Source organism: Cricetulus griseus (genome assembly GCF_003668045.3).
Source record: "Cricetulus griseus strain 17A/GY chromosome 1 unlocalized genomic scaffold, alternate assembly CriGri-PICRH-1.0 chr1_1, whole genome shotgun sequence".
Classification (NCBI taxonomy): domain Eukaryota; kingdom Metazoa; phylum Chordata; class Mammalia; order Rodentia; family Cricetidae; genus Cricetulus; species Cricetulus griseus.
In genome coordinates this window covers 132,023,693-132,048,588 of record NW_023276807.1, presented here as the reverse complement: position 1 = coordinate 132,048,588, position 24,896 = coordinate 132,023,693, and the positions used below count along the sequence as shown (strand labels likewise).

The following is a 24,896-nucleotide window of genomic DNA, read 5'->3' as shown; positions in this document are numbered from 1 at the left end:
TTTCTAACCTTATTTATTTATTTTTTATTTATTGGATTTTCAAGACAGGGTTTCTCTGTGTAGCTCTGGCTGTCCGAGAACTCACTCTGAAGACCAGGCTGGCCTCAAACTCGAGATCTGCCTGCCTCTGCCTCCCGAGTGCTAGAACTAAAGGTGTGCACCACTACATCCAGCTGGGTCCGACTTTGTTTTCTGAGACAAGATCTCTCATTGGACTTGAAAACTCACAAGTTCAGCTTAAACCTCAGGGACCCTCTCTCTCCACCTCTTCAACTCCAAGATTGCTGGTGTCTGCAGCCTCATCTGGCTTTTTGTAAGGGTTTTGGGGATTGAAGTGGGCTCCTTGGAGGAACACAGCAAGTACTTTACTGAATCTGCTGTCTTCCCAGCCCCCCACTCCTTCTGTATTTGCTGTGGAATAGACCCAGGACCTCCTATGTGTTAGTCCAGCCTTGCCACTGAACTACACCCCTAGGCCTAAGTATTAGGTTTGATGAACTACATGTAGGCATCCATATAGTTTGTAGGAAGCATCATGAGCAAGGCCAGGAGACAGCAGAGACCCATGCTGTATGTTCTTGAGCAGATGGTGGAAGGGCACTCACTGAACTGACCCGCTGGGGGTTGATGCAGCTTGAGAAAGTTGGGACAAACAGGGCAGGGAGTCAGGAAGGGGCTTACAGCAAAGTCCCAGGATTCATGCCCTGGAACTTCTGAGACTCAGCCCTCCTCCTTCCAATCCATATGGCAAAGAGACAAAGCAGTCCCTAGATGCTGTCCCCAGCATTTCAAAGTCTTTCTGTTATTTACTTATTTATTTATTTTTCTAGACAGGGTTTCTCTGTGTAGCTTTGTAGACCAGGTTGGCCTCTCAGCTTCAAAGTCCTTCTTGTCCTTCTCTTTTCCTTCCATATGCTAAAAGGTGCACAATCTCTCTAGAATTATTGCATAATATATAATTTCTTTCTAAATACATAATTTGCTTTGTCAGATGTAATAAGATTAGTGAGCTTACAAAGTGAATGTGGATAGTGTGTGTCCCAATGTATTTCCTTGGCAGCTACTTGGCTCCTTTGTTTCAATAATAATAGAATGGTATTTGGACGTCAGCTAAAATTCCATGTTGTGATATATACACATAAAAGTTAATGACTTAATTTTAGCTCTGTTTTTCTATTTTCAGGATTCCACACCAACTATTTTCATGTGTGCATATATATGTATATTTGTGTTGGCATAACACTAGATAAACTAATAACAACAACAACTGCTTATTGAAGAACATAAACTACAATGTATGATGCAAGAATGCAGCCTGTAGAGAACTGGCTTGCATTACTGACTATCACACCCAAAAAATAGAATACACAGGGCAGGTAAAGTCTCTGAAAAGGGTGGTGTGAGTCTGCCTACTTTTGTGCAGGTAACTGAGAAGTTACATTAAAGTATCCTGTCTGTGTATGTGTGGCATAAAAGTAGAATTAGCCTCAGTGCTCTATGCTGAATGATTTGGCATATCTCCTTTTCTTTTTTTTTTTTTTTTCAAAACAGGGTTTCCCCACGTAGCCCTGGCTCTCCTGGAACTCACTTTGTAGACCAGGCTGGCCTCAAACTCACAGAGATCTACCTGCCTCTGCCTCCCAAGTGATGGGATGAAAGGCTTGTGCCACCACTGCCCAGCTTAGTGTGTCTCCTCTTAAATCTCATAACTCCTATGTTATGTTGTTATTTATTGTTATTATTATTGTTATTTATTGCTGTATAATATATTTCCTAAGGGAGTCCTTATTTTTTAAAATGACCATAGAGTAACGGAACAGTTGATATGAAAATCTAACTCTTCAGTTGCATTTGAACCACACACATACACACACACACACACACACACACACACACACACACACACACACACACACACAATTTAAAAAGTAAGAATTAAAAGTGCCGGTTACTTTATCAGAACTTTTGCTTGGTCCTGAGCTGGTTTCTCCTCTTCTTGTCCATGAAGAATTAACTCTGCAACTTTATGAAGTTGCTCGATACAGCGCGCAGTTACTTCAGCCAGACTCTCGATGGATAACATGTACACTTCCTGAAATGAATGCACCCAAGAGGGTAACTCACTAATCAGCCTCTTTTCAAAAATCCCTGCCACATGAACAAAAAGGACACAGTGCTACACAGATACTGTACTACTGAGCTACACCCTGGCCCCTAGATGATGTAATCCTGTATCCATATATAACTCAAAGGACAGGGGTGATGGTTTGGTCTGTAAAGTAGTTCTGCATGAGCTTGAATCCTGGTTTGGATTCTCAGCACCCACATAAATGCTGCACAGCTTTAACCCCAGGACTGAAGGATGGAGACAGGCTGGTCCCTGGGGCTCATTGGCCATAGGCAATTGGGGAAGCTCCAGGTTCAGTGTGAGACCTTGACTCAAAAAGAAATAAGGAGGAGAGTAACTGGAAAGGATATGAAAAGTCAGCCTCTACCCTCTGTACAGAGACAAACCATGTATACAGTGTGTATGTGTGTGTGTGTGTGTGTGTGTGTGTGAAGAGAGAGAGAGAGAGAGAGAGAGAGAGAGAGAGAGAGAGAGTGTATGTGAGTGTGTGTGAGAGTATGTGAGTATGTGTTATTAGAGAGACAGAGACAGAGTATGTGAGTGTGTGTGTGTGTATGAGAGAGACAGAGAGAGAGTGTGTGTGTGTGTGTATGTGTGTGTGCATGTGAGTGTGTGTGCTGCCAGGTCCCCAGAGATAAGACAAACCTAGTCACACTTGTGTCCTCAATAGTCAGAATGACACTGGGCACACAATAAGCGGGTGGTGAGTAAGGAGTGTGGAAGGAAAGACAAATGGAAGTACTTCAGTGAGTGTGATTATTTGGAATGATCTACCTGAGTCACTTTAAAATTAGAAGCCAGCATAATGAGCAATCATTGCAGATGACTTTTGGAGCATAGGCAGGGCATAAAGTATACACATATAAATGTATTAAACTGCGGGAAAGAAGCCACAGCAATGAGAGTTTTTAGCAAAAAAAGAGATTCAGTTACCTCATTAGTGAGGGAACATAAAGACAATTTATAGTAACAAATTTGCATAGAAGACGGAGATTTACTGTAAAGACAAATCAATTATGCTCCGGAAGATCTTTCTGCTTTTAAATTATAAAGTTACGAGAAAAGCTACAAAATGCACAGGAAGCTAAGCCACACACTGTCTTAGAACAGGGAAACTGGAACGTCTATTTCCCTCTCACTTTCTAGAATGTAGGGCACGGTGTAAATGGAAGGTGGCTATCCTCACTTGAGTTGTGGCTGCTAATAAAATTATCGTAGACAACTATGGATGATGCAGAGTGGATTTACCTCTACAGTCTTAGTTCCTTTCTCCCCTACTTTGTCTTCTTCAGGCTCTTCAGCTTGCTCTTCCTTTTCTTCCTTTTTCTCTTCCTCCTCTGAACTTTTTGCCACATCTATTGATACCAGGCTTTGATCCTCTTCCACCCAGTCATGAGCTTTCTTCATGGCCTGCAATGGTGCCCACCAAACAGTAAGTTTACCACGGGGGTGTGAAAACCAAGTCATTTCAACCCAGACCCTCCTTAGACGGCAAGTTGGCCTGTAGAAACTATAATCTAGGAAAAGAGGGTGGAATGGAAGTATATAGAACACATCAAAGGGTCCGAGAACTTTAAAAAGATCACTTAAAAATAATTTATTTTTATTTTATGTGCATTGATGTCTTGCTTGCATGTGTGTCTGTGTGAGGGTGTCAGATCTTGGAGTTACAGACAGTTGTGAGTAATGCTGGGAGTTGAACCCAGATACTTTGGAAGAACAGTCAGTGCTCTTAATCTCTGAGCTATCTCTCAGCCCCTAAAAAGAGCATTTAAAAATGATATTCAGATGAGAGTAAAAATGAAAGACGTGCTGTAAAATCTACAGTGTATTCTTCATGTTTCATGGCCAGTTCTGTCAGAATGGTGGGGGGAGTGGTAGTAATTTAAGAGCTAGCAGGATAGGGGAGAGACACCCTTAAAAGTCCCCTTTTAGGGACAAAGGCAGACCCATGCAACTGATAAGTCCCCACACTCCCCTCCAAGCAGTGGCAGGTGCTGCAAGGAGATAAATGAAGCAATTTTCCCGTGTTCAAGTCCCCGACCTGCCAGATCAATGACCCCTAACAGAGAGAAAGAAATTACTCATTTCACCACCTCTATATCCCATTCTGCCCTTTCTTCACGAATTATAATAGGTGAGCACCTGTGCAAACCTCTGCTATTATAATAGGTGAGCACCTATGCAAACCTCTGCTAGATAAGCTAGATAAAAAGAGAAAAGGAGAGACAAAAAAAATTACATAGCCTTGAATAATTAATGGTTAGTGTCTTCTTAAGAAATCCCACAGTAAGACCCTGTACTAACTTGCAAAAAGCACTCTGCTGTTAGAGGAAGCTGGAATGCCTAAGATCTGTTCGAACAGCAGCAGCAGTCCCAGTGGGAGGAGAGATATGAATCTCATCTCTCTAAAACTGGCATGTCTCTTTAAGAGGCAAGGCCAGGAGCAAAGTCTGGAAAAGTCCCCTGGTGATTCCCCTTCACCTCACTTTGAAGAAAACTGTCCTCTGACAGAAAATTCTATCTCACCAGGAGAGGGTAACTGACTTTTTCAAGGTCACAAGATAATTACTAGTAAAATTACAGAAGGCAGGTCTCAGAAGCCCTGCATACATCTTGTTGCTCCTCAGATACTAATTATCGACCTCAGACTCCCCTTCCCCCACATGCCATAGGGGTTCCGTGTTCTTCCATTTCCTGTGGATCTGTGGTATCTTACAACAGAGACCCTATCTCCCCATCCCCAACCCCTTTTTAAAACCAAAGACACAGAATGGGTTGGTTCTGACCTTATTGAGTTTGTCAGGTGTGGCGGCGACGTGTAATTCAAACAGGAGTTCGGTAAGCATGCTAGCAAATTCTTCGCCCTTTTCTTGCAGGCCTAGAAATAGAACACGACAGAAGTAAGAAGCGTGATTTATTTATTTTTCATCCTTCAGAAGGTGGCAGCTCTTCTGGCTTTGCAGCCTGCACGCGCGGGGTAGACTAAGGAGAGGCTGTGGCAGTGTGCCCTGGGGCTGCCTGGGAAGATGGATGTCATGTCTTCCATTGGTGAGCACAGTAGGGGAGCAGCAGACTGCCTGGAGAGGGCTGCCAAGGCCTAGCTGAAGGCCTCTAGCACCAAGGCACCTCTGGGCTGGTTCAGAGACCACAGAGGGCAGGGAGAGACCTTACGTGTCTTGGGACCACAGCTCTGGTGGCCCATAGCTATTTGCTGAAAGAATGAGTAGACAGATGCATGACCTGTGTCAGGCCTCTGATGCCTGTACTCAGAGTGTTGTTAGGGTGCCTTGCTGAGGAAGGGCTGCAGGGCTGAGTGAGTAGAAATCTCAGTGTGGTGTGTACTCTGACGTAACACCATCTCTCTGGAGAAATTTCCCACTTGTGTGGCACTATAGTACTTTTTAGTGGTCTATTTTCTCAGACTGAGCTATCTAAGGACAAAGAAGAGTTTCACTCATTCCAACACAATGTCTGGAATATAGTAGGTGCTAAAGAAAACATTATCTGACTTGATAATCTATTATTGCATCATATGATCTATAATATAATAATCATATAATATCTGTTATATAGTATAATTATATATCATAAAATGAAAATGGATATTCCTGGTAGGCAACAGAGATCTTTCAAAGCTGCAGTCTCCCTTCTCTCATTTGCAGCTTCCAGACAATAATGGGTTTATTAGCTCCCTTGCAGGGAGAAGAAAAGCATCAGTAATCTGGCCTGCTTGCATGTGAGCAGAGCCCTCAGTAGAGAAGGAACCTTGACTATGCCAGAGCCCAGGCATGCTTTGGGGGAAGGCTAAGCCATGGGGAAAATATTGTACATAACACTTGCCTGGATATGTTAGTTTCAGTTTTATAGAAAAATGGTTAATGGGCAGGTCACAAAGATGGCTGGGGTGGCCTGTGGGTCTGTTCAAAATGTTTATCTTTGATCTGTTTATTATGATCTATATTATCACAAGGGAGGCAGGCCAATCAACAATGGATAATTAAAACATCTATGTCAAGTGGTGAGTTTTATGGAGAAGTATAAACTATGGGAGAAGGAAAGGGGTAGGTAGAACGTAGGAATTTTATTACAAACTTTTAAAATATTTATTTATTTTATTTTTATGTGTATGAGTGCTTGCTTGCATGTATGCATGTGTACCATGTGCATGCCTGGTGGCCGCCGAGGTCAGTGGAGGCAACAAGAAGGTGTTGGACGGATGGATGGATAGCTGTGAACCCAGTTGGTGCTGGGAACTGAACCCAGGTCCTCTGCAAGAATTATAGTGAATGCTGTGTCTCCCTAAACTCATGTGGACACTAATCGCCAGGTGTGACAGCATTAGCAGCTGGGGCTTTAGGTCATGATCATGGCATTCTCATGAATAGATTAGTGTCCTTTTAAAGAGTCCCCAGAGAGCTGGCTGGCCTCTATGCCCATTGGAGGACACAGCTAGAGGATGCTGCCTGTGTCCCAGAGATGGGCCCTCACTAGACACAAGATCTGCCAGCACTTGGATCTTAGAATTCCTTCTAAACTGTGAGAAAAAAATTCCTGTTGTTTGTACGGTGTACTGTGGTGCTTGCTATGGAAGCCTGAACAGCAGAGGAGGATCAGGATGGGAGGGAAGCGATGAAGAATTGATGCACATTTAAAAGCTGGATCCTCCTGAAGCATTTGTGTTCTCATTTAATGTTGATTCCTGCCAAATACATTTAATCATTGTGTGTTTGTGTCAGTATGGTACATAATAATTCATTTATGCAAATTTTCCATTTTTGCAAACAATTCGCCATTGTTGTATTTGGTCCCTATAGTAATTAAAAAGGGAAAGATGAAGTTGGGGATGTAGCCACCACCTGAGGACGGCCTGAGAGGTCAGGGGAGGCATGTCCTAGCAGCCTGGCAGTGGCAGTAATGTCTAGCAGGGAATGTGCCTGTCAAGTTCAGGGGACAGTAAGGAGGCCAGTGAGTGAGGTGTATGTGTAGTGGGGATAGACAGAGACAACTTCCTGCCTTAGCTCATGACAAAGCGATGAGGGGAAAAACATTTTAACCAGGAAGGTGAGTGCAGCTGTAATATGAGAATGAGACTCCATTAGCCAATTAAGGGGAGGTTGGAAGGAAGGGTGAGGAGGAAGAGGGAGAGAGAGTGAGGAAAAGGGACTCCATTAAGGCCTCATGGGGAACTGCCTGGTCTCCCCGTATGTGAGGCTGTGCTGTGGAGAAGGACCCTTGGCTGAGGCCTGCAGATGGGTTCCACCCCAGTCCATTCCTTAGCCTTTGGGCCCTGAAACCAGTTGCCAGACTTCTTCAGCTTACCACCCCCTGCCTCTCCCCACATACCTAACACCTTGTCAGCTGGGGATAATAAAACTCACCCTTTGTCCTTTTGTAAAATCTTACTTTGTACTTTGGGAGGGTTGCTAGGGATCAAATCCAGGGACTTACACTAAGCAATCATTCTAGCACTGAGGTATAGCCTCAATTCCATCCTTCCCTTTTTAGTTGCTGTAAGAACCAAATACAACAATGCTGGGTTGTTTTGTAAGAATGCAAAACTATGTAAATGAATTGTCATGCACCAGAACCAAATACAACAATGCTGGGTTGTTTTGTAAGAATGCAAAACTATGTAAATGAATTGTCATGCACCACACTGACATGGACATGCAGGATCAAATATATTTGGTGGGAATTGACAGTACATGAGAACACACGTACTTCAGGAGGTTCCAGCTTTTAAATGTGCATCAGTTCTACTAAACAGATATCAGTAGTTTTTAGCATGTATTTCAGTGGGAAAAAATCCCTAGAAATTGATAAAAGCAGATGAAAATAAATGTTTCAACAAAGACTATTACTGCTATTCGCATTCTGCATACATGGCCAAGAGAACTTCCTCAAAGCAATAAAAACAGAAAATGGAGTTTTAAAATCTCCCACAGTCACAGTAAAGCAAATTAGAGAGTCATGGCCATGTGATGAGACTACATTGTGCCAGAAAGACAAATGTGCAAACCATGAGCCAGTGTTAGTCAGTGCACAGGAGTCAATATTAAATTTATCTTGAAGATAACAGTTTATTATTATACTTTCTGAGACTACCAAATAAATTATTTAGTTGTCAGAGGATTTTAGGAATATAAGTACATTTATTAAAACAACAACAACTCAGTGAAAATGCTTAGATTTCTGCCACAATTTTGGTCTTAGATTTTTTTCTTCACATTCCACTTATAAGATTCCTTTCTGTCATTTTTTTGGGTAACCCCTCCATCTTCCAGGAGCTGTCACACTCGATTCTACAACACCACCTCTGTTCTTCTCTCCCAGTGCCTCATTAAGTGTCTGAATGGCATTTATTTATTAAATTAAGTTAATGAAAATTAATAGTGTTTTGATCATCTGGAGATGCCCTTTGGGGAAAATGGATCTATTACAAGAGATAATAGACTTTTTTATGAAAAGAGAGACAAATTTACCATTTTTTCTCCCTCCCAGCCCCCAATTTTCTTAAAATATGATATTCAGCACTTCAGTGTGTGTGAGCCATGTGTGCATATGCATGTGTGTGTCTGTGTGTGAAATCCAAAAACCTCAATTTACTGAATAAGCTCTATATTTAAATGAGAACATATCACATTGCCTGTAGCAACACTTTCTTTTAGCAGTACAGAACCAAGTTTCCTCTCCAAGGAGCGTCACTAACAAGCAATGTAATACTATTTCACTTTGCATTAGCGACAATGTCTCTGATGATGAAAATATGGAGTTCCGTGTGTGTGTGTGTGTGTGTGTGTGTGTGTGTGTGTGTGTGTGTTTATGTGTCTCACTCCATGTGAGTGTGGATGCATCTTGGTGTGGGAATGTGCATGCATAGCATGTGTGGGGAGGCCAGGGAACAACATTGGTTCAGTCGTCGGGGGTCTCTCAAACATTGAAACAAGGTCTCTCATCGGCCAGCGACTTCACCAGAGAGGCAGAGGCCAGACTACTGGTCTACAAGCTTGCCTCTGCCTCCCACCTCTCCATAGCTGAGAGTACAGGAGTCTTTCACAGATTCTGGCTTTTGCTTGTTATATGGGAATTCAAATGCAGGTCCTTACATTTATTGGCCGAGCCCTCTCCCCAGCCCTAGGGCTGATTTATTTTTTTAAATCCTTTCTGAGTGACACACACAGCAGCTTGAAGAACAGCCTGACTGGGATGATAGTTAGTGCTGGAAAGGGGCATCTAATGGTTTATCTTGGGTCCCCAAAGTGAGTTGCATCTCCTCTGACAGCTAGTATTTTAGTTTCTTCACTAGAAAAATGACAAGGTTGCCATCTTTGGTGACTTCTGTAGGAACATGCCAATGCTCAGAAAGATTATTCCCAGTTGCCTCTTTGACATTGGCCCCTTTTATACTTCACTATAATTGGTTTTTTCTTTTATTGCGATGCAACGAGCATGAATCTCATTAAGGTGAAGGCACAGAAGGTCAGGATGTGAGGTTAAGGGGGAAACAGTGATTAAACAAGTTTGTGAATGCACAGAATAATTTTTCCTGAGCCTGAAGGCTCAAGCACATTGGGCCCTGTGGCTGAGCTTTGATTAAAGGTAGATAATGCACCTGGGAACAAAACGTTTCTGTGACTTGATGGTGACAGTGTGAATGCTTATTATCACTGCTCGTGGGGGGAACGGCAGGTGCAATAATAAATAAAAGCTGCAGCTCACTCTGACTTTCCAACCTCCCTGGTACTGTGTTGACACACTAAATAATAATAATAATACCAGCTAACAGATTCCAGCAGTCTGTATGCCAAGATCTCTCTCTCTCTCTCTCTCTCTCTCTCTCTCTCTCTCTCTCTCTCTCTCTCTCTGTGTGTGTGTGTGTGTATGTGTGTGTGTGTGTGTGTGTGTGTGTGTGTGTGTGCATTTACTGAAGCTGAGGACTGAACCCAGAGCCTTGCACTTGCTAGGCAAGTGCTCTAATACTCAGCTAAATCTGCAAGCCCCATAATGTATGTTTTTATGTATAGTATTTAATCTGAGCCTTACAACAGCTCCTGGGATATGAAGCACTGATAACTCCTTTCAGCAGGGCCACGTAACTTGATCGAGAAATTACTGAAAAGGTTTCCAGTGGGCTTTTCTACTGGTCCTAGAAGCAGCTACCCTGTGTCTACAGTTGCTCTGCCCATTGGTACAAACTCCAGGAAGCACCTGTGGTGTGGTGCCTGTGATTGCCATCTGTAGGAAGATGGCACATAATAAGTACTTGACTCTATTCCACTCCCATGTGGATGACCAGTGTGGTCACTGAGCATGGCCAAAGTTGAGAATATGTTTTCCCTTCTTAAAAGAAGACTTGTTTCTCTTAAATAGGCTCTGGACTCCTCTGGGTTCAGGTCACTTTTGAGGGGTGTGGTGGATTGAATGAGAATGGCCACATAGGCTCATGTACTTGAGTGCTATCTCCAGTGGGTAGACTCTTTGGGAAGGATTAGGAGGTGTGCCCTAAGGGTTGGAGGACGTGTGCCACTGGGAGGTGGCTTCGAGATTTCAAAAGCTCTTGCTAGCCTGCCCCCTCTGCAACTGTAATTTAATGCCTTCTTTTATAAATTGCCTCAGTCATGTGTCTCTTCACAGCAACAGAAAAGTAACTAAGACAAGGGGGAAGGCTGTTGAGATGTATATACCTCACTCACTCTGTGATCTTCAAATGGAGATACCTCATCCTGGGGCACTTGGAGAAAATGGCATGGCCATGGTCAGAACTGTACTTGTGTGGTGCTGGGAACTGAACTTGGGTCTCATATGGCTAAGCATGTGCTGTGCTGCTAGGCTACCTGCCTCCCACACCAAGAACTGTACTGTTTGGATGGCGTGTGGGACACATGCAATTATACAATTCCTACACATTAAAGGGAATAATGAAGTTATGCACAGAAGTCTATTGCAAGACCTATGCACCACGGTCATCAAACACACCAAACAACATCCACACACAGAACTGGAAGGTATAACACACATTGTAGTCATTTAGGCCCAATGGACTCTGCTCTATTCATTTGACTTTTTGCATTTGTTTTGTGTTGGTGATGTGCCAGGAATTATGCCAGACACCAGAAGAAGGATGGGGTGCCTGCTCAGCAAAGAGAGGGCTATACGTCACCGTGGCCAGCCCAGGTACCCACAACAGTTCCACGGGGCAGCCAAGAAGGCACCTAAATTAAGTAAATCCCACCCTGGTCTATGGGCTATTGCTCAGCAGCTATGTCCTAAGGCTTACTGTAATCCAGGCAAACCTCGCTCTGCCTCTCACCCACCTGCTCATGGCAGGTGTATGTACCCCTACTCTTTAAAAGAAAGGCTCAGGATTGGAATGTAAAAAATAAATTAATAAAAAAGTAATTATATATAAAAAAGAAAGGCTCCACCTGAAGGGACCAGCTTCCCTTTTGGCAGCCATAATGGCCGAACATGTGCTTCTATGACCTTGTCCTAGACACTAGAAAGTCAGATGCCTGCCTCGTGACAAGGAACCAATCAGAAGTTAGCTGGTGGCACTATGCTTTTCGACCCTGGGTGTGCACAGCAAGTACACAGCAAGGACGTAGAAAGCATAGCAACCACCCTGGGAGGGCCTATGGGCCATAACAACCAGTTGACCAATCAACACAGGGCAAGCCCTCCAAGCCTGGAGGCACACCAATCCTGAGTCTGTGCGTACCCCTAGACACTCCCCTTACGCTGTCCTATAAGATCTCTTGGGAGACCCTAGTAGCCGTCTTTTCTAGCCATCCACCATGGCGGGTGGGTGAAAGACCTGAGCTAACATAGGGTTAGCTCGTTAAATTACAATAAAGCCTCGTGCAGTTTGCAGCAAGCTCTCGAATCAGCCTGGTGATTGGGGTGACCGAGAACGTGTCCTGGGACCCCGGATACTTGAGTTTTCGGGGGTCTAACACACCCACTTCCGTTCTCTTTCCCGCTGTTCCTCTGAAGGGCAGACAGGACTTCCTGTCTCACCACCTCTCCCTTCTCTTCTGCCCTGTCTCTGTGTCTCTTTACTTTATTTTCTTACCTCCCCCTCAATAAAAGTTTCAATATGAGTCACATCTACAGGTCTGTTTCCCCATCCACCACTGTCCATCTCCGGCCCCGCCCGTCCCAGCGCAGCAATGGGGACCTGCCACTCTCGGCCCCAGCCCATTATTCTTTATTCCTAACAAGGCTCATGCCACCAGTTTATCTTGCTGTTTATTTCTCTTTACCTTGTTCTTCTGGACTTGCTTCACTTTCGGATTCTTTGGCTACAAAGATGTCTTTGATAGAAATTAGGTCATTTTTCAAGAGTTCTAGCTTTTCTCCATCCAGCGATGCTAAAAATGACTGAACCTGAAAAAGAAAAAAAAAAAATAGGTCAGCTTAATGGTCATCATTTCTTCTCATAAGCATGGATCAGGCTGGCCTCGAACTCACAGAGATCCACCTGCCTGCCTCCAGTTTTCCCAAGACCTAAGTGAGTGAGCAGTGCTATGGGAGGTAAAGAGAGGGTTGGCTCTACACCCACTCACAGCACTGGCTCCCAGGACCTCAGTCTCCTCATTCTTTTGTTATTGCCACTCCTGTTACATCTCAATACATAGTTCAGACTGGCCTTGAGCTGATTTTTAGGGTCCAGGCTGGTCTTGAACTCAAGCTCCTTTTGCCTTATCTTCTTAATTACTGTTACAGGTAAGAGTCACCACACGGGACTAATTATCTTATTCCTAAAACAGTACCCACACTTTCTTATCATCCTTTGTTTAGTAAAGAACAAATATGAAGCAAATGGCACAGGTCAGTGGTGGTGGGAACCATTTATCATGGTGTTTAGTTAAAGCACACTTTGGCCTCCACACAGCTCAATCCACTAATTCTTGACCTTGTGTAATTTATATTCCTATGCCTTGGCTTTATCTATGAAATGGGGACCATTTATATCTACCTCATAAGGTCACTTTGATCATTAAAGCAAAGAACTGACTTAAAACACTGTGAGGCTCAATAAATGAAATATTGAACACACACACATACGAATATATACTTACGAGACATGACTTACATTGAGTTTACAAAAATGCCCAAGATACATTTTCCTTTTCTGAGAGCTAAGTGTCTAGAGTAGTTTCTCAACTGGTGGGTTGCATATCAGATATCCTGAATATCAGATATTTACATTACAATTCGTAACCCAGCGCAGAATTACCGTTAGGAGGCAGCGGTGAAATAATTTTATGGTTGGGGGGTCACCACAACATGAGGAGCTATATTAAACGGTCTCAGTGTTAGGAAGGTTTCTAAAACTGCGCAGAGGCAGGAAGCCCAAGTCAACCAGTATCAGCCATAAGGGGTGTGGGGGAAGGGCACAGCAGGGTCACAGAGGGAACTGTCACTCTGCCCTTGGGGGAAGGAAAGGAAATGTGCAGGGAGAGCTTGGCAGAGAAGGCTCTGCTTGGACTGACATCGCCCCTGCTCACCTTCAGAGTCTCTTTCCACAGTACCCTCTGTGTACACTTCAAAACAAGTACAGATGGCCAACCATCCTCTGAAGACTAATTTGAATTTACAAATTGGTCACAGGGCATGGAATATCATATTTAAAAACGAGGTGTGACTGTAGAGCTGTAAGTTTTTGCTTTTACATTTTGCAAGCCAGATTCTTGCTCTGGAAGGGAGCACCAGCGGAGGAGCTCAGTCCTCCCTGGGATAGGTTTCCATGTTCACATGGTAGTAGATCAACACATCAGGCTGAGAGTCAGCCAGGGCATCCAGGCTGACAGACTCCATTTTCCCAAGTGTTTACGCTCAATGGGTGCTGTGCACCTGTCCAAGGCTCTGGGAGGAAGCTTGGCAGGAAATCAACACAGAACCCATTAGCCACGCAGTTTGGCAGGTAGCAGTAAATGCCCCCTGCTCTATGGCTCTGGGCCAGTCCTTCTGGCCTTGGCCTTCTGAGAGCCTTCATTTTACTCGCATGCTCCTGTTTCTCCCTCTGAGTTACTCCATTCTGCCACTGTGATGTGCACTGAATAGTAGTCGGATTCAGGAATAAATAATAAGCACTCATGCGTTCTTCAACACCAGAGGAATGCTGGTTGACTGCTTGGCACTAGGTGGAGTATTGTTTGGGTACACATGAGGGTACACATGGTGTCTTATACCCATTTTCCATGAAAAGGAAAAAAAAAAAACAAACCGAAACAACTGAGTGTAATGAAAACAAATGATTGGTTTTTCTCATTCATCATGAATTGCTGCACTGCCAGGTCTGTCTTAGAACCAATCTGACCCTATTTATTATTGTGTGTGTGCACGGTGATGGCGTGGTGTGGGTGTGCACGGCACGATGTGTGCATGAATAGTTATGTTTTTTTTGTGGGTGACTGGGTCTGAACTCCAGTCCTCATGATTGTGTAGCAGGCACTTTTAACCACTGAGCCATCTCTCTAGCACCAAGTCTTCCTTTCTTTTCTCCTGTGGTGCCTCAATCTCAGCCAGGGAAGTAACAGTGGATATAATGAGCATCCGTTCTTGTCCCCAGCTTTCAAATGGGAACGTCCTCTCTTCTTTTTCGGGTTGATGGGACTCAGAAGACCCAAAGGCATCAGAGGATGAGGACGTGACATCCTTTTAGACCTAGACACAGGGGTCCACAGGACACGTGGGATGTTTCCCCTTCTAGGGCTCTCTCCAGGTTACTGGGTGGGCCTCTTTCCCAAGCTCAACTGAGGCCAGTGTGAACCCAGGGGATGACTAGAGGTGGTTGCTTGCAAGGGGAGAGGGTATGGGTGGAGCTGGAACAACCGAATCAGAGTCTCGATTACCCATGCACAGCAGTTTGAGGTAAAAGACAGCTGGAGACTGAAGGGGCAGACTGGAGGATGGAATGGAAATTCAGGGAGACTGAGAATTCCAAGGGGGAACTCAGCCTTCCAGACCAGGATGAAAGTTTGTCAAGGGAGAAAGACAAGACTGATTTCTTTAACCGTTTGTTTAGAAGATTTTTAACTTTTAAGGATTGGCACATGTAAGGTTGCCATGCAAATAGAGGCAACTTAGTTAAATTTGTGTTTCAGACACACAATGAGTATTTTCTTAGTGTTAAGTGTGTCTGGAATATTTCATAGGATGTATTTATTGAGAGTTAAATTTAGCAAGTCATCCTATGAGTTTTTTCTATTGTCTGTTTCTGAAGTTGTTGAGACTTGAACTCAGGACCCCATATATACTAGGTAAACACCTTACCCACCCCCTCCCAACTGCAAAGGCCTGAAGCCCTTTTCTTATTCACTTTATTTTCCACGTTTGGGGTGTGTGTGTGTGTGTGTGTGTGTGTGTGTGTGTGTGTTGAGTGCAGAGATTTTTCTCCCTCTGCCATGTGGGTTCCAGGGATCAGACTCAAGTCATCAGTTTTGGTGGCAAGTGCCTTCACCCAATGTGTCATCATACTAGCCCTTATTTTTAAGTTGAAATTGAATTTAAATAATTTATTTTAGGTGCTGGGGACTGAACCCAGGGCCTTCTGTGTGATCTAACCCTGAACTTTATCCTCAGTCATTTTTTAAATTCTTTTCATTCACTTTTTAATCTGAGGCAGAGTCGCCTCAAGGCGGTCCTTTAACTCACTCTGTAGCCCAGACAAGCATTGAACTTGAAATCATTCTATTTCAGCCTCCTCAATAGCTGGGATTCAGGCCCATGCCACCAGGCCCATACTTGTATCTATGGGGCACAATGTGGTGACCTGACATGTGTGCACACTAGGGGATGAGTGTATCATGCCAGGGAACACATCTATGAACACATTGCCTCACACCATTTTTGGGGTGAGAATGTTTCAAGTTTATGCTTTCAACAGTTTTGAAATATGTGCATTTCCATTACCCCCAGTCACCATGCTACAAATACATCTCAATGGTAGCCACTGTATGCCATTAGCTGTGCCTGAAGACCCCCATAAGGGCTTCCACATGCATTCTTGTTGGGGGCCTGTGTACTTTAATCCCTGAGTACAGGAAGCTGCCCGCTGACCAGGTACCCCACTTTGGACTGTCACAGGAATGAAAAAATGACTTCTGCTGGTTTTCACACAGGTGTGTAGGACTGCTTATGACAGCACCAAGCAGAACTTTGTAAAAAGTTCCTCTCTGAATGTCACAGAAATCTCCAGGCTGGGGATAGAAACAAAGCTTGTGGAAAGAATGTGCAAAAAGAAGCTACAGACCCCTCTAAGATGTTCCCCAAAGGCCTCTGTGTTAAAGCCTTGCTTCCTAGCTTGGAGCTACTGGAAGGTAGTTAAGCCTTTGGGAGTTGGGGGTAGGGAGAGGTGTTAGGCTACTGGAGAACTGTCATTGGATGGGGTTGTGAGACCTTGGCCTTGGCCTCTTCCTCTCTTGCTCCCTGGGCTCTGAGTGAGTGGTGTTGCTCCACCCTGCTGTGCTGTCTTGCTATAAACTTCAAATATAACAGGGCCAACTCATCATGGATGAGATCTTATGTAGTTCACATCTGTAATCTCAGCACTTGAGAGGCTGAGGCAGGGGGATTGTACTAAGGGCTGTTTTGCAGCTTAGGTCTGTGATGGAACATACCAGAATGCAACCTCTCTATATTATCAGGGTAGGAGCCAGACTCTCCCTGTAATACTGTAAATAATAATAATAACAACACATATTTACAGCATAAGGGTACATATAAAATACACAATATCATCAACCGTTTACACACATGGATCATATAAAATACAATGCTGTCAACATTATGTTTACTTATGCATGTGAATTCACAAAACAGCAGCTAGCATTTCCTGAGAACCTTGTTTGTACCAGGCATGCTGCTACAAGCCCTTTCATGGGTTATCTCACTGAGTCCCTTTAGAAATCCTACGAAGCGGCTTTTATCATCACTGTCATTTCAAGCAGATTGCAGTAAGAGAGGTCCAAAATCCCACAGCCTCATTTTGATGTATAATCACATAAAGGCTGATTCCAGACTCAGCTGTCATGGGGAGACTTTTGTGCTTTGGTGGGAAATTGCATTTTTTACCGGATTATGAGATTCTGAATGTAGGGGGGCAATTTTACAACTGTGCAAATTGTCAATGGATGATGGCAATGCAAAGCCATTTCTCTGCAGACACACAGACAATTTTAGACAGATTTTGTAGGTGGAGAACAGTCAGTCCCACTGGATGGCAAGCTTGTGTCTATTAGCAACTATGATTCAACATTTTTTCTCTGGTTTTCTTTATAGCTGGTGATAACACCTGCCTGTTTTCCTCATTTAATTATGAACTAAATTAGATCTTTATTGGGTGCTTATTTTCTATCAGTATGAGAGTCATGATTTTTGTCTTTTTGTTTTTTTTAATTTTCCTTTAACAATGTTTTGCTTGCTTGCTCGTTTTTTGTTTTTTTTTTAATAGTTTAATTTTTTTTAAAAAAATCCTAATTTGCGTGTGCACACTGAGGTCAGAGAAAAACTTGCAGGCATGAATCAGTTCCTTTTCCACCTTGTGAGTCTTGGAGATTGAACTCAGGTAGTCAGGCTTAGCAGCATGTGCCTTTGCCTGTTGGCTTCTTCTCTGAGACAGAGGCTCATGTAGCCTAGCCTTGCCTCTAATTCATAGCAAATTGTTTTTGTCTTCCTGGGGTCGAGTGGGGTAGTGTGAACATATAGGGCCATCTGTTTGGTGATCTAGGTTTCTAAATGAGAGCATTTTCAAATAGTTCTCAGAAGGACAGTTTTGCCTTTTATGGCCCAGATAGTCTGATAAAGGTAGCCAAATAAGTGACACTGTAACCCATAAAACAATGTACACCGAATGCCCACAGTTAGCAGAAACACAAGCCATTCGTCTTCACTGGGTTGAATAAAGGCACCGGCTAGTGAGGGATCTCAGATCTGGGAGTGAGATTGTCAAAGGGAGGGAAAGGGCCTGGCAGGCAAACACCAGAGCAGCCTTTTCTGCCATGAGGAGGGTTAGTGAGGGCTTTTGATATTCTCAGTCTTCTAGACTGGGTGGAGTAACAGGTCAGCATAGGGCAGAGAGGAAACTGTAAGTAGTTAGAGACAACATCAAGCTGTACAGCATGGGAGACCTTAGCATAGGTTTCGGGGTGAGAAAACTCATTTTTGTGCCTCTTCATGGTTGTTTTTTCCATTCTAAGGAAACATAATACCACCAAACAATGCCATTCAAATGACCCATGTGAATGTACCTTGCTCTCACTCTCATTGGACAGAATTTCCAGGGCTTCCAGGTGTGACAAACCTTGATATTCATCAAAAAGCATCCCATAGTGTGCAGTCCTCTCCACTGTGAGCTGCTGTGCCAACCTCTGCTTCTCCTTCTCCTTGGCCTCTCTCAACATCTGCAGAGACACAATGTTCATGTACTAGACAGATCTTTCCATGTTGCCTTCCTGTGCAAGATACAGAGCTGATTAGGAAGACAGACATTATCTGAAAAAAAAATCACCTTTGTTGCTTGGAATTTCTCAAAATTCTTTGTAAATAGGTGGCAGTAGGTTCTCCTCCCTGACCTCACTAGCTCTGGGTGGTCGGGTTGGTTTCCAGTACTAGGTTTAATTTCCCTCGTGTTGAGAGGCCATTAGGTCCAATTAGAAAGCTGTTGGTTACTGCCTAGATATATGTGCCACTATTACACCCTTCCCCATGCAGATCATTGTTTTAGTTCATAGGCATCATAGCTTGGTCAGGACTATGAGTTGCTCTTGTTCCTTGGAAGCTTTCATGGTGCCTTCTGATACCATAAAAACTAGTCCCCAGGGTGGAGTTTTCCAGGTCCCCGTGAAGTCTAATGACCATGGCTGCCTAAACAAGACTGGAACAAAGGCTGTTAACAACAATAGGCATGCTAATGTGAAATGTGGTGGGGAGTGTGGGGGTGGGGGAGATGGGGGTGGGGACGACAACACTCATGGGTCCTCAAAAAACTATAGGTAACTAAGGAAGGCTGAGAATGGGAGAAATAGTCTTCCCCAGGGAAGAGCCCCCAAATTAGTTACCCAGTACCAAATGGTCAACCTGAAAATATATGCATACATGCAACTTTATAGACTAAGCAGGTTGTTTATATATTTAGAAGTTGTATATATACATATATGTATATACACACATATATATGTTACAGTATTAAGAAAATACACGCGCACACACACACACACACACACACACACACACACACACACACACACACAAGTTAAGGAAATAGAGGCCATGAATTTGACAGAGAGCAAGGGGGAAGGGTTCGAGGGAGGAAAAGGAAGGGGAAGAACGATGTAATTATATTTCATTTAAAAACACATTTTAGAGGAATATAAAATAGATACTAGATTGATGCTGTTTATTAATGTTTACATATTCTGTTTCATTTGCTTGGCTGAGCCAAGCATCAAGGCATCTGTGCCTAGGCATAAGAGTGAAAGGAAACACACAAAGGCTTCCTCTGCTGCCCACTGAAGTCTTTCCCACATACGGTTCATTCTTTTCTAAAGCGTCTAGATTTTCCAGACTCACAGTCTTCAATGCACTGGATGTATCAAATGAGGACATGACTGCTCCAAGGGATGGCTGAAGAGGTTTTTATTGTAGATATGAGAGAGAGAGAGAGAGAGAGAGAGAGAGAGAGAGAGAGAGAGAGAGAGAACAGCCAGGGGCATGTGGAAGAGTCCAGAGCAGGGAGACGAGTGGTAGACTAAACTTGGCTAGTAGACTGAACCCAGCCAAGAGAGGAGAGCAAGAGAGGAAGGGAAGAGAGAGAGAGAGCAAAGAGGAGAGAGGACCAAGAGCCAAGAGCTAAGAGAGAACCAAGAGGGAGAGGAGACCAAGAGCGAGGAAGCACAGAGAGCATGGTAGAAATGGCAGGGTTATGGGAATGAGAAGCTGGAGGAAGGGGAGCCCACAGGCTGCAGAAGTTTAGCGTAAGGGGTGGGGTGGGAGGGTGAGAAGAGCTGACAGGAGCCATAGGTACTGTGTGAGCCTGGAGGCCAGCATGCACTTTGATATGCTAATAGACACCACAGTTAGTGATTTGTCTTATGGACCTGACACTAGGAAAGGCCAATTCTTTGTGACCTTATTGAGAATTCTGCATCCAGGCAGATTTCAAAACAGAAAGAAGTGGGTTTGATTTCCTCTGTTACATTCTTAAAGTTTTCCATGAGACATCTTCAGTGAAAAGAGTTAATAAATGTAAATTCATGATGCATTCATCAGAGGACACTGACTAAAATTGACTTGTAGATGCTTGGGCTGGGTTTCTGTTCACATTAATAACCTCTGTCTTTCCTTCCTCCCTTCTCTTTTCTTCTTTCTTCTCCTCTCCCTTCATCCCCCCTTCTTTCACCTATATTTGCAGCACTAGGGATGGAACCCGGGCCTTGTATATATGAAGAAAGAGAAACACGCCCCCCTTCTCAAGCTCCTCCAGCTATTTTGTTGTTTAAATACAAAGACGACAGAATGGACATGAGCCTACCCATTATTAACAACATTCTGCACTTGCTTACTTTGATGCTAGGCCTCTTTTATTTGATATCTCATTAAGTTTACAAGGACATTAAGTTTATGGAGTCCTTTAATATCTGCAGAGAGCCCCATAAATACACGGGCCAATGCCACAAGGTCACAGGGGGAAGAACATCCAAGAATAGAGGCTGGTGTTTATTATGTGCCAATAAAAGAGGCAACCATATTTTCCTTTTGGGTTCTTGAGGTTGTTTGCCAAGATCCCATCAGGCTATGGAAGAAATTCTCTCTCCTGTCTATCTTGAAGACTAAATTAGTAAGGCTCTGACTTTTAACATTTTCAAAAATAACCCAATGAAACCATCACTGGGAAGGTTTAACACTTGTAATAAAACTCAGATGTCACCCTGACCTCAGGGCATTGGGAGGGGGGTCATCCTTCTGGCATCAGCTAACATCACCCAGAGGACTCCCCACGACCCTCGCCAAGCTCCTTAGGCAGTAAGTATGGCAATCTGGCACACTGCCACCCGGTCCCCCCTTTGATCCTCTTTCACTGGATTCTGACATGAACCTGCTCTGATCGTCCATCCTCCCAGGCTTTAGAAGTTCATGATCTACTTTTGTGAGGAACAAGACTGATCCACGTGCCAAATGGCTTCTCTGGCCTACTCCCCCTTCCACACACTCTCTTTTCACCATGGTAACCACGGTGACCCCTTCAAAACCCAGGTCAGTTCCCATCATCCCTCCAAATGCTGCAGCAGTTTCCCCAGCTCATCGACAGCCCTGCAAGTGCCTCCCCCCATGACATGCCAACATCTGCAGCCATCACCACTCTGCTCTCATCTTTGACAACTCTCATCATGGTTCATTCTTTCAACATGTAGCATTCTTGCTGGTCCTTGTGGGTGCTGGGTAACACATTTCCATGTGCAGTGTAGCCTTCTAAGTGTGGCTAGCATGCAGCTGTGACAAAATCATGAATGTGTCACAAAAATTATGGTAGTTTGGGAAATTAACTCAGGTCCCCTCTTCATTTTACAACAAAAGTAGCTAGAATTTTCCAGTTTTTAGACTCAGTCTTTCTCTCCATCATTTTACCTAGAATAAAAGAGCATCATCCTTTTACCTAGCATAAAAGTTATATATGTATGTACACATACATGTCTTTATCAGGTTCTGTTCTAGCTCATGTAATCATCAGAGCGAAGTTATCAGGAGGTATTGCTGTCACCTCATTCCAGCTTATCCAGGGGATAAGCTGAGGCACAGAGATGGAAAGTAAACCCACAATGTTGTATAGATGATAAGCGACAGAACTGAGGTACTGAAAGGGGCATACATGGAAAAATCTTCAACAGATTACTAAATGAGTAATGTATGAAAGTGTGATCAATATGGTGCTGTTTGCCTGGAGTGTGTGTGTACATATTCTTATACCCAAATGCATGCATATTCTTATACCCAAATGCTTATTTATCACTATGTCTGTAAGATAACCAACAGCGTGCATAAGGGACCATTAACAGTGCTTGCCTCCCACGAGATTTTCAGTGGACCGTGTCAGAAAGTTAGCTTTCTTCCTACTTTTTGTGCCACTTGCTTTGACTTTATTGGCTGAAAGGAGAAAAATCAATGAAGGATTCTAGTCCAACCTGGGACAAGGAAACGGTTCTCTCCATCAGTGTCTTTGTCCGCTTAAACCCTGGGTCACTTTCTGCGAGGACATTCATGGTTTTCTTTCCAATGAATTCCAGAGCATCCAGACCTCCGCTTAAGACACTTTTGCCCTGCAAATGAGAAAAACACATGCAATTAGATTTTTCTACAGCCTGCTGTTTTGCACTGGCCCGCAGTTCCCATGTACCCGGCACTCTCTTCAAATATTAAAATCAATAGAAAGCCACAAGTTTTTCACACCATGACATTGATCATCTATTTAAATCCTGTTTGCTTTTTCTTGAAAAACTGTACATTGTATAATTTGTAGGACATGAGGTGTTATTAAAAATGATGCACATTCGGGATTCATGTCAGTGGCTCTGAGCATATCAAGAGATATGAATCTAAGACATAAAATTAATGGATGACCCAATTGCCATGTTCGTTTGAAAGAATTTTAGCATAAGTAACAGAATTATTTGGGGTGGGTTATTAAAATGTCAAATACTCAGGCTTATTTAGATGATTTTTAATGCAGGGCCCTGAAGCAGCAGACCCTCAGGCTGTTTCAGATGGCTCTTTCGTACTTTCAGAAACTGAAGAACACCAAATATAATTAGTACATTAATGAAGTAAGACAGCTTGCTCTCCATGTACTTCTAGCTGTAGAAACTATTCTATTAGCCAGGTATCAATCAGGAAAAATCCCTTTGCCAGCCATTGTTTTCCTTTTAACGGAAATTGAAACAACAGAGACCCATGCACACTGCTCAAATGAACAGACCTGCCTTGCTTTGAAGACCCTAGACAGAATCCCAACAATACAACTCTAACTACAATCTGCAAACAACTGTATTTTTTCTCACCTTACATGAAAATGTCATCTCTATGTGTTTTCAATCTTCATAATTACTTAAATGGCAGTTTTCAGCCTTGCTGAATGGATATACTTTATCAGACATTTCCACTTTCGGCATTTGGAATTTGTTTTCAAATCTGGCACCAAATCAATACTCATGCTACGGAACAGACTTGTAAAAGCAGACACTTTGAAGGATTCTATGGCTTCAATATAAAGTGTTCCTCAGCTACTAGTGTTATTTTAGGAAGTTCTAGAAACTTAAGGAGGTGGAGGCCAGTTGGAGGACGTGGGCCACTGGGGCGTGTACCTTAAATTTTATATCTGGTTCTCAGTCCCTCCTCTTTCTCTGCACCCGGGCTGCCAGAGGCAAAGAGCCCCCTGCTTACGTAATCCCACCACCATGACATTCAAGCACACGAAGCCAAACAACCATGGCTTAAAGCCTCTCAAACCATGAGCAAAACAAACCTTCTTCCCTGAGTTATTTCCCTGTGTTATTGTCCCAGCAATGATAAAAGCAAAGCATACAAAGGATGATGGGATTCTCAGCAGCTATACTTTTGCAAACTTCAATTTACAGGTCCCCAATATCCTGCCACTTCCATAGAGAATAAAGTGAGAACAGGAAGTATCTGTTCACTGTTGGACAAGGGCAAGCCTGCAGATGGGGTGGGACTGTGGGAAGGAAGCCAAGCAGGTTCAGAACACAGAAAGGGAGCTGGGGATGTGGATGGTGCTTTCAGGAGTGGATTGCTCAGGGCTGGCAAGATAGTTCCATGGAAACAGGCAATTACTGCATGAACCTGATGACCTGAGTTCCATCCCCGGAACCCACATAAAGAGGAAGGAGAGAACTGACTCCACAGAGTTGTCCTCTCATGTTCATATGAGCACCATGGTAAGGTGCCCCTCCCCCATCATATGCACACACAATAATGCAAAAATTTTTAATTAAAAAAAGGGAGGTGACAAGCTATGAATTCATTTTTTACTCCAGAGTTACTGAGTGAGCTTCCTCCACTCCCATGGGTGCCTTTGAACTGCTTTGCTGTGTGACTACTAAAACATCTTGGTATGCCTCTTCTTCCTGCCCAGTCTAGGGGCCTTCAAGGAGCAAGTACAGGACAGTCATTTTCTTTATTCCTGCCATACTTTCACCCCAATGTATGGGTCAGATCACTTACCCTGTTCATCTACAATCCCTTCTCTCCCATGGTGCACTGCACTCCATTGTTGAATTGACTTAATATGGAAAATCTGGCCAGAGTCTGGTGAGGTTCCTGTTACACAGTGAGGACAATTGTCTCTCTTCAAAATCACAACTGATTAAATGACTAAAAAGGGACATGAGCCATATTTCGAGAAAATCTAGTTAGTTTGTTCTAGAGAGTAGACTGAATCTTTTCTTCTTGGCTCTGAGGACCAGCTAGCTCCCTCATCTCACTTGGGGTACCTCCGTTTCCTTTTAACACTCATCACTGTTTTGTTGTCAATAGGATAACAAGCTTCCTTTGAGTGAGATGGTTATGCATCTGTCTTTAAAACAATCCACTTAACATAAATGAAAATGAATAAAAAGGAAGGGTAGGACTTGCAGGGATACATTTAGGGCTCTGCAAGGAAGGGCACAGAAGGCATTGCAGCCATATGGCAGGGTAGGTCTCTGGACTATTCCTCTTGTCAGTGACATACTTTGTTTGTAGACAGTTTCAT

The 24,896-nt window shown here is 43.5% G+C and overlaps 1 protein-coding gene across 2 annotated transcripts in view; it reads right to left on the bottom strand.

The window, feature by feature from the left end:
• The window catches only part of Fam114a1 (family with sequence similarity 114 member A1), a 58,856-nt gene that overhangs the window by 9,118 nt on the left and 24,842 nt on the right, over positions 1-24,896 (bottom strand). For both annotated transcript variants that reach the window (XM_027390734.2, XM_027390735.2), the window contains exons 6-11: positions 22,315-22,449; positions 18,385-18,537; positions 12,394-12,517; positions 4,918-5,009; positions 3,377-3,538; positions 1,953-2,092 (exon numbers count right to left, since the gene is read on the bottom strand). In XM_027390734.2, the coding sequence (XP_027246535.1) occupies positions 1,953-2,092; positions 3,377-3,538; positions 4,918-5,009; positions 12,394-12,517; positions 18,385-18,537; positions 22,315-22,449 (806 nt within the window). The remainder of the gene's footprint in view (positions 1-1,952; positions 2,093-3,376; positions 3,539-4,917; positions 5,010-12,393; positions 12,518-18,384; positions 18,538-22,314; positions 22,450-24,896) is intronic.